Here is a 17,994-nt window from a genome sequence, read left to right on the forward strand (position 1 = left end):
GTATAAGTGATAGTTAATACAAATGATAGGGAGATACCAGCGGATGGCTTGCAACTGAGTACAAGTTTAAGAATGGCAGTGTCAGTAGTTTAATTGGGAATTTTTTACCAATAAGTTACTAAACTATGTAAATTAATATTTTGAAATATGCATTCACTTTATATGCAAAGTGGAGGGATCCTTTTCCTACCAAGTTAATTTTATACCTGTTTAGTGAGATACTGTGTTTATGAAAGAACAGTCTTCCTATCAAGAGAAAAGATTAGTGACATTTCAGTTTCTTTTAACTATTTTGAATTTGTCTTCTGAAAAAATCTCCTGTACTTTGGATATTTCATGTACTGTATTTGTACATGTACATCGTGGACTTCTGCTGCTATCTAGGATAGCTAGGCATCCAGTTTTCAACCAGAATGCCTGGTTGAAAAGGGACTCTGGTGGCTCCGGTCCAGTTAGCGGCGCAGCGGGGCTAAGGCAGGCTTCCTGCCTGACCTTGCTCCATGTGGCTCCCAGAAGCAGCCAGCATTTCTCTCCAGCTCCTAAGCGCAGGGGCGCCATGGGGGATCTGCACACTGCCCTGCCCCTGAACACCGGCTCCGCAGCTCCCATTGGCCAGGAACCACAGCCAGTGGGAGCTGTTGGGGTGGCGCCTGTGGGCAAAGGCAGCATGCAGAGCCCCGTGGCCACCCATGCACCTAGGAGCCGGAGCGGGAACATGCTGGCCACTTCCGGGAGCCACCTGAGGTAAGTGCCACCCAGAGCCCACATCCCTCTCCCCCTCCCACACTCCAAACCCCTCATTTCTGGCCCCACCCTGGAGCCCGCACTCCTAGTCGGAACCCTCTCCCAACCCCAACCCCCTGCCCCAGCCCGGAGCCCCCTCCCACACTCCAAGCCCCTCATCCCCAGCCCCACCCCAGAGCCTGCACCGCCAGATGGAACCTTCACCCCTTCCCGCATCCCAACCCCTTGCCCCAGCCCAGTCAAAATGAGCAAGTGAGTGAGGGTAGGGGAGAGTGAGCGATGGAGGGAGGGGGTAAAGTGAGCAGGGGTAGGGTCTCAGAGAAGGGGCAGGGCAGGGGTGGGGCCTCGGGGAAGGGGTGGGCAAGGGTGTTCGGTTTTCTGCAATCAGTTGGCAATCCTACTGCTATTATCTTAATGCCAGTTTTGTGTATTATATACGGTATTTGTTACTTGGCTGTGCACTTGTGTTCCAAACTTACCTTGCTCACATTCCTTATCTAGTATCAGAGGGGTAGCCATGTTAGTCTGGATCTGTAAAAGCGGCAAAGAGTCCTGTGGCACCTTATAGACTAACAGACATATTGGAGCATAAACTTTTGTGGGTGAATACCCACTTCGTCAGATGCATGTAGTGGAAATTTCCAGAGGCAGGTATAAATACGCAAGCAAGAATCAGGCTAGGGACTACTTAGGAACTGTCCAGTTTGGCTGATGTGCCAGCAATGCCCCTCTGCTATGTACATGATGGCGTATATTACATTGGTGGACATGCAGGTGAATGAACCGGTGATGGTGTGGCTGATCTGGTTAGGTCCTGTGATGGTGTCGCTGGTGTAGATATGTGGGCAGACTTGGCTTCGAGGTTTGTTGCATGGATTGGTTCCTGAATTAGAGTTACTATGGTGCGGTGTGTCATTGCTGGTGAGAATATGCTTCAGGTTGGCGGGTTGTCTTTGTACATTGGCCAAACTGGACAGTCCCTGCATAAAAAGATAAATGGACACAAATCTGATATTAGGAATGGCAATATACAAAAACTTATAGGAGAACACTTCAATCTCCCTGGACACACAATAGCAGATTTAAAGGTAGCCATCCTGCAGCAAAAAAAACCTCAGGACCAGACTTCAAAGAGAAACTGCTGAGCTTCAGTTCATTTGCAAATTTGACACCATCAGGTCAGGATTAAACAAAGACTGTGGATGGCTAGCGAACTACAAAAGCAGTTTCTCCTCCCTTGGTGTTCACACCTCAACTGCTAGAAGAGGGCCTCGTCCTCCCTGATTGAACTAACTTCATTATCCCTAGCCTGATTCTTGCCTGCGTATCTATACCTGCCTCTGGAAATTTCCATTACATGCATCTGACGAAGTGGGTATTCACCCACGAAAGCTCATGCTCCAATACATCTGTTAGTCTATAAGGTGCCACAGGACTCTTTGCTGCTTATTCCTTATCTAATGTTTCTTTAATAAACAGCAAAGTATTGTGGACAGCAGGCCTTTGCAGTGGTATCTTTATCTGAATGTTTCCAAGGCCCTGACCATCTCATTTTGCTATGCAAGAACTTTCTTCACTTTTTAAGCTGCACCACTACTCTTATTGCAGATTTTCACTGCATTACCTAATTATAAAACCTGTTGTTCCTTTTGCAGTTTGAAAAAAATCACACATTGAGAATTAAGCAAGATGACTAAGCAGATATTCGTGTTTGCTGGAGTGAGAATTATGGCAAAAATAAAACAAAACAGATATTGAATCAGATGGGTTATTTTTAATTTGGTTTTATTTTGTTTTTATGATTATTTGTAGCTGACATCTGTTACGGTAAATGTGCTGTTAAAATTAGCACCAAAAGAAAATTTCCATTATTGCTACTGACTAGTACTCTATACAATTTACATTGTATGTAACATGATTATTCTTTAAGATCCAGAAATCGAATGAGTAAAAATGGCTTTCTAGAATCATTCTTGTATTTGCACATCTCAGAGTAGTGTTACATGGTATCCATTCGAAGTCTTGAAAGGTGGCATTTTTAAAAGTGCTCAATATTGGCCTAACTCTATTCCCATTGAATTCTATAAGAGTTTTGCCGTTGACTTTGATGGGAAAAGTTCAGCAGTGTTGTGTATTTTTGAAAATCCCACCCTAACTGTCTGTCAGTCATTCTTTTTAAGACAGTATAACAAAAGGAGGATTTGACAATAGAAGTACTTTTTGATCAAGGTACTGTAATTGTAAATGATCAGAATTTGAATATTTATTGGTAACAGGGGGAGTGTGCAGTAAGTATAAGTGATACTAAGTAAGCCTGAGTGTAAATGAGTTTAGCTGGTCTTAATAGGAGGAATTTTGATATCTCAACCAAGTCATTAGATTGTACATTCAACAAAATGTCTGTCTCACTGAAAGTGCCTGAAATTTAAATTACCAAAAGGTACAAATTGCACTACTCCAGAAGCCCCCAACACCATAGAGGGCCTGGACAAGAGTAGTTTATATTTTTAGTTGGAGGGTTTTTTTTCTCCTTTCGTTGGCTTACAGCAGTATATCACAAAGATGAATCTGAAGGTTGAACTAGAGTATATATAATTGTATATTGTGGATATATGTGAAAAAATGTGTACATGATATGTAAACTTCATTGACACATTATGAAAATACATTAAACATATAGTTACCGGATTCAGAAAATGAAAATTAATGTCTGAATTATTTAGCTAACACTGCACTTTGCCCCAGAATCTGGTGTTTATTATTGTGAGCTTTAGCAGGAAACAGAAGCAGTATCAATTGGGAAAACATTTCTTTACTGAACTGAGAACAGTATGGCTTTCTAGTTTCTAAGTGGGGAACCTGGTTCTTTGGTTTCTTTGTTCCTAGTTAGACTACTCCCAAGCTATTTTAGTTGAAAATTTTACATACTAATGGAGTCTAGGGAAGTGCAGTTGGCAGCTGTTCATGGGATAATAATGAAACACACTGTTTAGTACTGCATACTGCTGCTGTAAAATGCGGGAAGTATTTTATAGATATCATGGTGAGCAGAGCTGTATCCACTTTAAGCAATGTAAGTGCGTGAACTGTGAGTGAGGAAGTTGTGTTTTCATATGAGAGTAACTGGCAATCATTTTGCTTTTTCAGGTAAAGAAAACGTGCACAGAATCAGATGTTTCAGAGGCTCAGAATTCCAGGTACAGTAACTAAAGTAAATACTTAATGAGAAGAACATGGTGATATGAAGCAATATGGAAGCTATATGGCAAAAAGCATGAGAGATTAGTATTGCAAAGAGTTAATGAGTCTGGCTAGATTACTTTTAAATGCATTTCATCCCAGACGTGGTATTGATTTTTGTAGTTACTGATAAGCATTGAGATTGGGGATGGATGGGGGGTGGAGAGAGTTTTGATATTGTATTAATAGGGATTGGTCACCTTCAGTTTAGAAGAGAATCCCATTTAAAACAATAAATATTGTAGTAAAGTCTCTAGATCAATTTTTTTTCTCGTCCCTTTCTGCACCTGTGATTGTTGCCATTCATTTAGTATTGCTATTTACTTTCAGTGCCAGCAGATCAGTTTTTATTTGGGTAAAGGATCCTTTTACCATTATTTTTTTTAAATGTTTACTTGTGCAAAATGTGCTAATGTTCATATGTTGGGAAAATTGCATACACTTCTCAAAAAGTATGTATTAAAATGAATTTTTTCCTAATGTTATATGTAAGTAGAAAAGGAAATTAATGTAACTTAAATGGGGTCACTATCCCTGTCTATATTTTGGACAAGTGATGCAATAATTACTGCAAATGAGCTATCCAGCATGTACATTATTGGTGGTTATTAAATTCTTAAGACACAGGGCATTGTTTTGTCTAAGATTTGTGGAGTGAAACATTTTGTAGGCTGTCATTATGTCTTATTTCTGTTTACAAGAGCTATATTTCAATTTCACAGGGAAAAAAAGTTTAATCACGAAAAGAAAAACACAGAATAAACCTAAAGTAACATTAACAGTCTGATTGAAACACAAAAAAGCTAAGAAATTAAAAATTACTGAAACTTTACTATGCTTATGTCTGGGTAGTGCAGCTTTAATGTATGCAAGACCTCTGACTGGTTGGGACACAATAATACCTATGGACAATAGAATAGTTGTGAGTAGTGCTGTACAGTATGTCAGAATTTCTTTGATTTGCTTTTTACATTCTTCAGTTGCACATGCACAGCTACCATTGGGTTCAGTAGGAGTTGTGCTCATAACTGAGCACAGACTATGAGGCCTGATCTTGCTTCCATTGAAGTCCATGGGAATTTGAACCTTTGATCTTCTTTTAATAATAATCTAATATAAATTTTGTCCTCTCCTTCCCCTCCCCCCCCCGGCCTGGTATTTTTGATTGAAAATTAAGTTTCAGTTTTAATAACCTCACAGCTCTATACAAGTACTTGTAATGCTGTATTTATAGCTAGAAGCAAGTTTTTATGCCAGAGTTTGATATACGATGCAACTGTTGTCTTAGAATGGAATCACTGACAGACCTTTGACAAGAGTGGCGCTAGAGGGCACTGCTATAGCCCACAAAGTTTTAAAGCCTAGAGCAAGGTAATTCTTCTCAAATAAGTCTTAAGTGAAAACACTGCACATAAAATGAAACATCAGCATAAAAATGAATGCTGGAGACACATTGCCTTACCGAACGGCTGCTGGCTTGGGACTTAAGGCCAATATCATTCATTTATTTAGCTAGCTTTATAGTGTGTTGGTTTTGGATTTGAAACTATTACAATAAATGCAGATGGAAAGTGTTTTTACAGTAGGGAAGTAATTAAATTGGGTGTGGGAACTTTGTCAGGAGAATTCTTGGAGTGACATGTGTGTATCAGCAAATTCTTTGTCTTGCTTGGCGTTGGTTCCTCTTTTAGTAAGAAACTTTCAAGATACAGATGTGACTGGTAAATTTGGGCAGAGGGAATCTACTAGCTTATGCAATGTATCAGGGCAAAGAATGCCTTACAGAAGTATCCTGCCATATGTGTGATAAAGCTCAATCATCAACAGCAGTCATTTCTCATTTATACAAAATGGTTGTCAAGCTGACGGATGTTTAACAACAAACATGCACAGGAAACTACAGTTAGAAGATTTGCAAGCATGATAGATGGATTGATTTTCTCTGAACACACAAATCTGCAAGAAAATGTGCATTAATCTTTAATATCTCAATCACACACAAATTTTGACCCATATATTTTCAAGCAGGACATGAGAATTTAGACATGTACATTTTGTGAGAGTTTCCTGGGAGTGATTGGCTAAATCTCCTACGTCCTGTTTTGAAAGTGCTTTCCTTTTCTCTCTCTCTAGATATTTCATCCATTGCTGTGGTATCTGGGGATATCCGTATTATTAAATTCTTTCCTTTTGTTTAAAAATTAAATGATCTGTTAGAAGGTTTAATAGCTTCCCAACATAATGAATTCCTATCATTTAATTTTGGATCCACTGTTGTTAAATTGAGAGAGAGGTTATGACTTGACAAGAGTCATACTGCCAATCAGTGGCAGAGTCAGAAATAGCACAGAGTAGCACTGACTCTCAGGCCACTGTTCTAAGCGCCAGATAACATGAACACATAATCAGATTCATCCGTCAGTAACTCTGGAGATGTAGTTCATGGGTGCAGCGTACGTAATATGCATCTGCACAATGTACATTGCACTGCATTTTCTCGTGTTCTCAGTTTAATTTACTATGGGCGTGCTATTGAGAGGTGCTGACGACCTTTTCCCCATGTTGAATTTAATGTAATTTAAGTAAATGCTGAGTTACTGTGCTATGCATGAGATGCTTAACTTCACTGTTCCCAGTGAGAATTTGTAGAAAAAGCTTAAGCCACATTTTGTTGAGACTGTATATCAAAGCACAAATCTAATCTCCTTACATATAATATTTATGTAGCTGTGGCACTTCTGTCTTCAGTGTTTTACAAACCTGAGTTAATATTCATCATTTTCAAAGTTATGACATGTTGTTGTTTTTTAACCAAACTGGCTGCCTGCTCGATCTAGTTATTCCCTCCCTCATCCAGAATCAAATCTCGTGGGCAGAAACTGGATGAACTATAAGAAATGAGTGAAATATTAGACTATTTCAAGATTCTGAAAACTGGTAGATTGGTAAGTATCAAAAACGTAGAGCCCCATGCTCCCATCTATGTTCACACCCCTTCTTATGAAAGGGAGAATTTCATCCCTTTTGCCTAGCCCAGGGAAGCTCCTCAACCAAGGCTTTTTAGTGTTCTATCCCCAGTCAGCGTAGGCTCCTCTGAATTCTCCTCCCCCACTCCGCAGATGCCTTTCCTCCCCACCTACTCTGCTCAACTAATGGGGTTCTAGAGAGAACTGTAATGGTGGAGGTCCTAGAAGCATGACTTCTGCAGGAGCTGACTTGTGCCACCAGCTGAGCCCTTGTAATCCACGGTCAAGGGAACAAAACTCCTGTTTTTTCCCCTCAGGTGGAGAGGGGTGAGAAATCATAGCCCACTAACAGAAGAATGAGTAGAACATTCAGTGAGCTGAGTGTTAGAGAGTTTCTTCTGCCCTGCATGAGGTAATCCCACTCCAGGGAAGAATGGAGGCAGAGAGAAAATATGTAATGTGTCAGGATGGTATCTATGAATAAAAAGAACACTTGAAGATCTTGGGAAATCATTTTGTGGCCTGTAGATGGAGGTTAGCTGACCTTAAATTACTTCTAAAAATACATGGAGGTGGTAAAAAAAAACCCCCATGGCTTCTATTACTCACAGAAGCATGCATCTTTGTGTTGGCAAGGTGCAAGAAGGCACTTTGCTTCACAAACTAAAATAAATAATTTTTATGCATATCTTTAATATCAATCTGACAGATCAATTATCTAATGATATGCACTTTCTCCCCATTTATCCTTTTCCTATTTTTTTAATTCAAAAAGTAAAAGAACAGGAAAGAGAAATTGCTCATAAGAAAATTCCAGTGAAAACTTCTACCAGACACTATAGTGCAACACAGGCACACTAGCAATTATATTACATACTCTCACAGTTAGACAAAGCTCATCCCTGAGCACGTGGTTACTTCAAGAATACATGTCCAACAAAAACAGCTGCCAATCTCCAGGGAAACAATGTGATGAAGAAACACATTTGTCAGCTAAACCACTCATGATGTTCTGAATAGAATTGAGGATTTTTATATCACAAACATAGGTCTCCAATATTTCACCAAAATGAGAACCTCCATTAGCTATAAGAAAAGGAGGACTTGTGGCACCTTAGAGACTAACCAATTTATTTGAGCATGAGCTTTCGTGAGCTATAGCATAAGCTTTCGTGAGCTACAGCTCACTTCATCCGATGAAGTGAGCTGTAGCTCACGAAAGCTTATGCTCAAATAAATTGGTTAGTCTCTAAGGTGCCACAAGTACTCCTTTTCTTTTTGCAAATACAGACTAACACAGCTGTTACTCTGAAACCATCCATTAGCTATCACAGCAGTAGTTTCAGTGTGTAGGCTGCACCATCCATTACATGGGGGGGGGGGTGTGTCTCAGTCTCTCTCACACACACTCACACACACTCACACACACACCTTATTACAAAAAGTGTGTCTGAAAATCTAAATTACTTCTAATTCTTCACCCATAAAATGTTTTGAGTATCTGCCATGAAAGGAATATACACCTGTTTATTTTGCTATTTGCCTCAATTTCCTGCCAGCTGTTGTTACTCTCTGTGTGTGGTATGCATAGTTTTCTCCAAAGCCAGTATTAACACTGCTTTTTTAATTAGTTAATTGGTTTGGTTGTGGTGTTGAATAGTAGTAAGAGCTGCACCTTTTAGGATCCTTCCTTTAGACCTAAGCACATTGCATCTATGCCTTGGAGCCAGTGTTACCAATATAAATTGGCCTATATTTATGATTTTATGAGCTGTATTGACACAATATGAGTCCATTACCTATCAGTGTTTGTATCTGCATAAGAAGAGCAGCAGCTCCTTTTGAGACCAGTGAAAGAGAACAATGGATGCTTTTTGGTGCTGAGCACTTTTGAAAATCTGGTCACTAAATGGGAGCTTTAAGACACCAAGATCTTTGGGAAATCTGGCCCTAAATGTCCAAAGCAAAGAAGCATAGGGTTATCATAGGGGAAAGTACTGTGACTAACCATAGAATTATCATTTGATAGAATTATTATATATTAGACATCACCTTCAAATGGAGGATTTATTCTGACGGACAGGCCCAACAGATCTGACTTAAGTTTACTGAAACAGCCTTAACCAAGAATTGCAATGATCTTTAGGTTTCTGTCATGAGAGTCTTTATCTTATTGTAATATTCTGTAGTGTAGTACACTGCACCTATTTACCAGACTGAGACCTCACCTTGCAATTTCTGAGTCTCCGTCCAAGCAGATCTCCTCTCCAATCCCTTTCCCTGCAGCTATTGATTTCTACCGCTAAATATCAGAGTGCTGGGATCCAGCTGCTACCTCCAAATTTTCGATTCTGTGATCTAATCTGCATTGCATTCTGGGGCACACCAAATCTCTGAGCATGCCAGTTTGCATGACCTTGGGGCTTGGAGCAGCCCACTCTCTCTCGCAATCAAACACAAAGCAGGTAGCTCGTGGGTCTGTATTTACAAAATGAAGAAGCGGTTCTGAGATTAACCACCAAGAAAGGGGCGGGGAGTTATTAGGGTGCCAATGGCAGTCTCCAGAAATATAGGTGTTGGTGGTGATCCCAGTAGTTGGAAATAACAGCGGTAAGAGATTACATAAAAAAATATTGGTTTGTGGTTAGTATGTGCATACTCATGCTTTAAATTTCAGGTGTGATACCATATATAAACGCGTTAGTTCACTTTCTCTCTTTCCTATTTTAAAAGCTAGCACTAGGTAGAACGTATTTTTCTGTGTGCTATGTTTAGTCTTAGCGAGGCTAGACTGGCTCATCTAGGCCAGGGCTAGTCCACGTGACAGAGGCTGTGGAGACTCAAAGCACTCTTGTGGAGACTCAGCATATACCAGGAAAAGGACTTTGACTGGTGTACTTAATCCACCTCCCTGAACAACATATGCTATACCAGCAAAAGGACTCCTTTGCTAGTATAAAGAAGGTGGTCTTTTTTCACACCTCTACCCTGGCACAGTTTTGTAGTGTAGTAGACCTGGCCTCAGACACTGTCCTGGGTAGGGGATGGTGCGGAGCTGCACCGTCCACGGAGAACTTAGGGAAGCTCATTGGAGCATCGTCCCTCCCTTTGTTTCCCAATGCACTACTCATGGCCCCACTTCCTGTTAGGAATAAGGCACTGCAGCTGTGCCTGCCCAATCTCCTGTCAGCCTACTGAGCACAGCTGGACTGCACAAGCCTGACGGAATGCCTGCCTGTGATTGGCTGAGAAAGCTAGAAGGCTTGTTCTTGAGCCCAGCAGCAGTAGTAGTTCCCTGGCTGCTTAAAGCGTTTGTCCACAGCTGCGAAAACTCCTTTGGCTGCTTGTTCTCAGCCATGCTGTAGTCCCGCTCTTACCTTGTTTGAGCCCTGCTCTGCCTGGACCCAGTTCTGCCTCCCCTCCCCTCCATTCTTCTAGGTATCCATGAAAAAGCCTGTGACAGATAACTGTTGTGGAGCTGACGCAAGGAGAATGAATGTATATGTAAGCGGGGGAATAATCCCGCTATTGTGGGGAACTTTCCTGGCTTCTGCACCACCCCAGTGAAGTGGGCTAGCGAAAGGATCTGAGTCCTCGCTCCCACTTCCTTTACCCAGTGGCCCCCCTGCCCTTGAGGACTCCCCTTCCACTCTCCTGTCTGGCAGAGTCCTTGTAACTCCAACAAGGCTGGGCCCAGGATTCCTGGGGGGCTTGACTCCCAACCCTGCTGTGGTCACCTAGGACAGGGGGTAGGGTGTCCCCACTCCGGGGTACTCTCTCTGCACTGGGCACTCCTCTGACCCACTGACCCATTACATACAAGTTAAAGCAAATGCAAGTTATTTAATCAACAATTAATTTTAAAAAGAATAAGGAAAAATGGGAAAGGTTAAAGGAAACACATCAACCCGCTCTGTGGCAGGGAACATCACAAACAGTGTCTCTGGAATGTCCGGGCAATTCACAGTCTGTTCCCTGTACGTCCCAGGCCTTCTTCTCAGGCCCTGGCTGTGCTGTAGGGATGCTGTGGGCTGGACACTTGCTCTGGTGGTGGCCCCACACTCTCAGACTCTAAGTGGTAGGACCCTTCTTCCCAGTGTCACCCCCACCCTGTCGGGGTTACGATCCAAGCCTGGCCTGCAGAGCCTCTTGGCTGAGGCGTCTCCCTGTGCTGGGCCCGCTGCCCAGGGTCCCCCTCGCTCTCCCCAGCTGCTCACTGCACCCAGCTCCAGACTGCTCCAGCCCCAGCTCCACCACTCTGTCTCTGCACTGCTGCTGCTGCTCTGCCTCCAGCTGCCTGGGCTGCTTCTTTGGCCCCTCTGGCTCTGGTTGCTGCAGCTCTGCTCCCAGGACAGGTCTGCTCTCTCTGGGCTGCTTTTCTGGTCCCTCTGGATCTGGCCCAGCTCTGCTCCCCAGCTCAGCTTAGGCCCCTGCTTTCTCCTTAGCTCGGCCCCACTCTGTCTGACCCAGGCAAATCCAGTTCACACAGAGGATGGGATCTCCATGGCCTCCTGACTTCCTGATTAGCCTGCCCGCCCTGTCATTCAGGCTGACCTGGAGCATTGGCTTCTCCCCATTGTTCCTGGGGGCTGTCAGTCTCAGGGTCCTGATTCCCCATCGACCCTTCCCCTTTTAGTACTGTGAGCTAGCCAACCAAAACACCCCCATTGAATGTTAGTAAGGGGGCAACAGTCCCCTTACATATATACCCGCATAACCAATGGCAGTGAAAGGGTTGGTTTTATTTTTAGATTAGTGTCTCCTTTTTTCTCCAAAGCTATTTAATTCCAGGAGGGAATAAATGCACCGTAAAAATATTTAGTTGCCAGGAAAATAGTTTAGCAACAGTCAGTTGGTACATAATGTTTTTCTAAAGAAATGAATAAGCAACAGATACACCAGCACAGATGTTTTGTATGAAAAGTTGGTAATAGAATTAAGTAAGTTGAAATTGAAAGTCTGATATAAGTGGTTGTGAAAAGTATGAACTAATGTTTTCAGTCAGCCATAGGGCCTGATTCTGCAAATACTTCACAATGTTTACTTCAATGGGAATACATACAGTTGAAAACACCACTGCCAGCAGTAAGTATTGGCGGAACTGGGCCCAGATTTCTCAGGCAAGATAATGGCTCACACAAAAATATCACAGTTTTCCAATTTTAAATTGCTATGTTATGGAATAATGATTCTATTAAATGAGTACATTGCGGAATTTGTACATTTTAATTGTAATTGATTTCTATTTATTATTTACAGAAAGGTCAGTGTAATTATTTAGTCTGAGTCCATCAAAATAATGTAATTTGTCAGATGGTTATGCAAATGTATGTAGTGCAGCAAAGCATAAAATTTGTGACAACTGTATTACAAAAAAAGCCCTAAAATTTTTACCATGAAAATATCAATATGTGACTGTATTTAAGATATGTATAGAGAACCAATTTGTGTGCTGCGTATCTTACCTGTTGGCTATCCTCTGACATACTAAGAAGTTAACTTCAGAATTTTAGTCTTACTATTATTACAGAAGAGACCTGATCCAAAGCCCACTGCCGTCAGTTGGTGCCTTTCCACTGATTTAAATTGGCTTTGGATCAGGCCTCAAAAGAGCTCTATAAATATATATGGGATAATTACATAAATTACTATAATCTGTTTAGATTACAAACAAAGGGGTATGGAGGAATCATGGAGAGAAGTTTGAGTGGCTTGTGTTCACAGAATCTTGAAATATGTGTGTCCTTATTCACAATTTTTTGATGCAGCTTTATACGTTTGAGGTTTGTTACAAAAGAAAACATTATTTTTATTAAAATCATGCACAAAATCTCTGTCTCTGTACCTTTTTTAATAAGTTGTGGGCATGCTTCCAAGGCCATTAAAGTTAGTGGAAAGACTCCCATTGACCTGAGTGAACTTTGGATCAAGCCTGGTAAAAGTTTGTAAGAAACCAGAAAAATAGGAGACAAAGTTTGAAAAGATGTTTTTCAAACATAGAAAGTTCTCTTTCAAACAATTTATTTACATATTTATGTACAATGGGATGGTAAAAACGTATCATATCAAAAATAAATGAGCCATTTCTCAAACAGTTACCTGAAGTTCAAGTGCATAAATACTGGATAATACCCTATGAGGTAAAAGCTGTGGGGGTTTTAAACTAATTACTATAATACAAAAACAAACCAACAACAATAACTAAAGTTATATTTGGAGATGGAAGAGTCCTCTCTGACAAAAACAACATATGCTATACAAGTTCTTAATTTTTCTTTAACTGTTGGTCAGATTTTACCATTCTATTTGTGAACTGTGGTAGATAACATCATATAATGCACACAGTGCATGCTGCAGTTTTAAAATATGAAGTGTTTATTATTCTGCACAAAATATTTTCCCCTTACAATATACAGCCTTCCTCTCACCCGTGTATGTGAAATCTGTTTGAATCCATAGAATATTGGTTTGAATGATGGCTCTGATTTTTTTATACTGTACTTTTCCAAAGAAAGCACAAAATGCAAACATAAAGTTATCATTTGCCACATAGCGCAGATTTCATGAGTGCTCCAGGGCTGGAGCACCCACGGAAAAAAATTAGTGGGTGCTTAGCACCCACTGGCATCCAGATCTCCCCCCACCCCCGGGCGCCTCCCGCCCACTTCAATCAGCTGTTCTGCAGCGTGCAGGAGATACTGGGGGGGAGAGGGAGAAGCAGGGATGGGACACGCTCGGGGGGGAGGGAGTGGAACTTGGTGGGAAGAGGCGGGGCAGCAGAGGAGCAGGGATGGGAAGAGGCAGGGTGGAGTGCTGGATTGGGAGAAGGGTTGGGGCGGGCCCTGGGGCGGAGCAGGGGCAGGAAGAGGTGGGGTGTGGTAGGGGCTTGGGGAAAGGGGGCGGGCGGGGGTGAGGCCGGAGGCAGAGCGGAGGTTTGAGCACCCCCAGGGCCCAGACGAAGCCGGTCCCTGTGATTTGCCATTTCTTCTTTATTCACACACAAGTAAGCATCTCTCCTTAAAAACAATGAAATTGAAAAGCGATTTAATGGCTTATAAATAGGCCATTCTTTAGCTTGATGGGAGAATGCATCCCCTACCAGTTTTATAAAAGCCACAATTAAGCAGCCTCTTAGCCCAAGCCCAAGAGCCCGAGTCAGCTGGCATGGGCCAACTGTGGATTTTTAATTGTACTGTAAACATACCCTTATTGCAGTAGTTCTCAACTGGGCGTCCGGGGCCCTCTGGTGGGCCACGACCAGGTTTTAGGGGGGCTGCCAAGCAGGGCTAGCATTAGACTCGCGGGGGCCCAAGGCAGAAAGCTGAAGACCCACCGCATGGGGCTGGGGCCATGAGCTCCACCACCTGGTGCTGAAGCCAAAGCCTGAGCAACTTAGCTTCACTGGGCCCCCTGTGGTGTGGGTCTTCAGGCAGTTGCCTTGCTTGCTGGCCATGGCTTTTATTTGCAGAAAACCACTTTTATTCCTGGGGAAATTCTGCGTCCTTGCGCAGTGCAGAATTTTTCAAAAATTAATGTGTTTTGCGCAGAATTTCCTTTCCCCCACAAAAATGGGCTTCAGTGCTGCTAGCCACCACTAGGGGCTGCTGGAACTGGCAGAGCATAGAACTCGCACATAGAAGACGGTGCCAGTGGGGAGCAGGAGAGAGCTAGAAGATTTCCGGCAGCTGCAGTTCCCAGCATGCTCTGAGGGAAGGAGAGAGGGTATGCAGGAAACTCTGTGCAAGACTGGGTCCGAGCATCAGACTGTTTCTCCCTCTGGATCCCTGGATTCGGGGGGCAAGGGGGAAGGAAATGGGTGTCTGGTCCGGGGGGCCCTGCGGCTGGGTTCTGGCGGGGTGGGGGTTCGGGTGTATTGGCTGGGGGAGCATGACTGGGCTCTCGGAGGGGAGGAGTGTGGGTGTCTGGTCCCCCAGCTTGGCTCTGGGGGGAGAGGGACGTGGAGGGGGAGGGGGAGGGGGCAGACAAACAGGAACTGGGCTGTCATAGGGGTTTCTTTAACTCTCTACTCCTGGGGGAATTTTTTGGTGTGTCTGTACTGTTACAGACATACTTGTTGACAAGTATTTTGAAATAAATTACCAAAATAACCTGTAATTATGTAGTGTTATTTTGACAAATAAAATTTGCAGAATTTTAAAATATTGGGTGCAGAATTTTTAATTTTTTGGCACTGAATTCTCCCAGGAGTAAACTATTGTGGCACAGCTGAGTTGTGGAGTTTTTAATAGCATGTTGGGTGGCCTCAGAAAGAAAAAGGTTGAGAACCCCTGCCTTATTGGACCAACTTCTGTTAATGAGAGAGACAAGCTTTTGAGCTTACACAGAGTTCTTCTTCAGGTCTGGGAAACATACTCAGTTAAATACATGGTGGAACCAATTTTTTAGCATAAGTAGGTAACACATTTCAAGGGACTGTTCAAGGTGAAATAGCCCGTTAACACCCCTCCAGTCATGGGGGGAAGGAAAGGTGTCTGGGAGGGATGGTTGTTAGTGGGTCATAGATTGTTGTAATAAGTCAGAAATCCAGTGTCTCTAGTCTGTCCATGATTTTTAGTGTCTAGCAAAGTTACGAATTTAAGCTCCCAGGTTTGTCTTTTGTCATGTAGGTTTCCTTTGAGAATGAGTGACAGATCAGATATAGAGTGATGGCTTTGTGAAAAGTAATGTAAATATAAGGCCACATCACAGTATTTTACAATATCAGATTTTTTGAGACTGTCTGTTGAACCAGATTACCCAGCTCTCATTTTGAATTCAACTGGATTTATTCACAGTCAAGCATGGTTTTATGTGCTTTGCTAAATGCGGTCTTTATGAGCCTCTCTGAGATTGACATGGGGGCTAAATTTGAAAATGATTTTTGGATGTAGACACCTGTCCACAAGAAACCAGACTGAAACCACCAACAGCACAAGTTTATTAACCATTATGGCACGCTGAGATAGTAATCTTTTTTATTGAATTTCTATGGAAGCTGGTGGGTTAAAAAGTTGGGGATAGTTAGATAAGTGGCCTGTTTGATGTTCTTATAGAGACAATGGTCGTGACTCCATAGTTAATGTTGTGTCTAACAGTCTGTTTTAAACTGCTTTCATAGCTCCTTCTCCTGTGTACCTTTTCACAGGAATGACATTTATACTTAAAGTTGCTCCAGTGCAAACTACATAACACAAATATTACTTTTAAAAATACGTAAATATTAAAAATATGGAAATAACCAGAGTAAATGATTTATAATTGACTTTCACAGTTTAATAATGATACTGATGTGTAAAAATCACTGTGCAAAACCCAGTCTTAACTCTGACCTATGAGACACTTACAAAATGGCTTTTATCACATTTATTTATCAGTATCTAAAATATTATCAGTGATATATAAATTAGTGATATGGGTGCGTATATATCTGTGTGTGTTTTTAAATATGTGTGTGTATATAATGTTGTAGGGTTTATAAATAGTGATGAGCAAATAAGGGTTTTTTAGTTTGGTGGCTGAACTGAAAAATCTGGGTGGAAAAATGTGTCTGGGGTCAGATTGATATAGAAATTCTTTGGTTTTCTTCTCACCAAAATAAAAGCCAAAAAAAATTTGGGAGGGATTAATGAAACATTCCACTCTAAATGAAAAAATTCTACCTGAAATTAAATGTTTAATTTAGAATGAAACTATTTGTTTTACCCAACGCATTTTTTGTTTGTTTGGGGGGATGGAGATATATAATATTTGTGTGTGTTTTAAATGGTATCAAGTCATACACGTGTTGGACACTTTTGAAACATTTAAACTTTTTAGATTTTTAAAAAGTATTTTGGGCAGAAACTATTCACCAAATTTGAACCCGAATTTAAAACTGCAAATTAACTATTTGTCCAAAAAAAAATTTTCCCAGCTCTATTTATAAATGTCGTGTGAGCCAACATTAAAGCAATTATTGGATTGTATAAAGTAAATGTTTACCTGACATTCTACTGTTAGTAAAGCCCTGAAATCAGTTGACTTCAATAGACTTTGGATTAGGCCCTAACTACATATAAAAAACCCTGGCCCCTATCCTGCAAACATTGGAGCTTAACTTGAACCATGTGAGTAGTCCCACAGGTTTCAATGGAACTACTCACATGCTTTAAGTTAAGCACATACTTAAATACTGTGCTGCATCAGGGCCAGAGTGCTCAGTCTCTTGCCATATTGTATCCTGTAATAATGTAAATAAATAAATGATATATAATACACACACACACTTCAAAATGTTCCCCAAACAGGCATTACAATGCCAATGTCACTGGTGCCCAATTTGAATTAGGGCATGTCTACGTTTCCAGCTGGGACTGTGATTCCCAGCTTGAGGGGACATACCTACGCTATCTGTGATTGAGCTAGTTCACTAAAAATTGTGTGTGTGCGCACACGTGCGTTCGCGTTGCCAACTCTGACTGAAGCTCTTCCGTGAGATTTTTTCCCCCCAACATGAGGTAACGTCTTTTTCTTAAAATATCCTATTACAATCTCCCAGATGGCTTTCCATAGTCACTGAGAGATCGATGCTGATTCCGGGAGACTCCAAGCCAATCCGGGAGGGTTGGCACCCCTAGTGCGTGTGGCTGTGGCAGCGGAAGCGGTGGAAGGGTTTAGGACAGTGGCTCTCAAACTTTTGTGCTGGTGACCCCTTTCACACAGCAAGCCTCTGAGTGCGACCCCCCCCCTTATAAATTAAAAACACTTTTTAATATATTTAACACCATTATAAATGCTGGAGGCAAAGTGGGGTTTGGGGTGGAGGCTGAAACTCGCGACCCCTCCCCATGTAATAACCTCGCAACCCCATCAGGGGTCCCGACCCCCAGTTTGCGAACCCCTGGTCTAGTAGCCCCAAGTATGTACCTGTCTGAGGCCACAGGTGTGTACTTAGGGGAGCTAACCCCTCCCTTCACTTGCCCTGCTGTGGCTACGCTTTACTTTTAGCATGCGAGCCTGGTCAGAGCAAGCTGCAAGTATGTCTCCTCGAACTGAGAACCATGCC

General features: G+C 42.0%; 1 protein-coding gene across 1 annotated transcript in view; it reads left to right on the top strand.

The window, feature by feature from the left end:
* The window catches only part of EYA4 (EYA transcriptional coactivator and phosphatase 4), a 221,427-nt gene that overhangs the window by 114,961 nt on the left and 88,472 nt on the right, over positions 1-17,994 (top strand). The window contains exon 3 of the mRNA XM_084622652.1: positions 3,892-3,941. Coding sequence (XP_084478778.1) covers positions 3,892-3,941 — 50 coding nt within the window. The remainder of the gene's footprint in view (positions 1-3,891; positions 3,942-17,994) is intronic.

Source organism: Lepidochelys olivacea (assembly GCF_965140295.1).
Source record: "Lepidochelys olivacea isolate rLepOli2 genome assembly, chromosome: 3".
NCBI lineage: Eukaryota > Metazoa > Chordata > Testudines > Cheloniidae > Lepidochelys > Lepidochelys olivacea.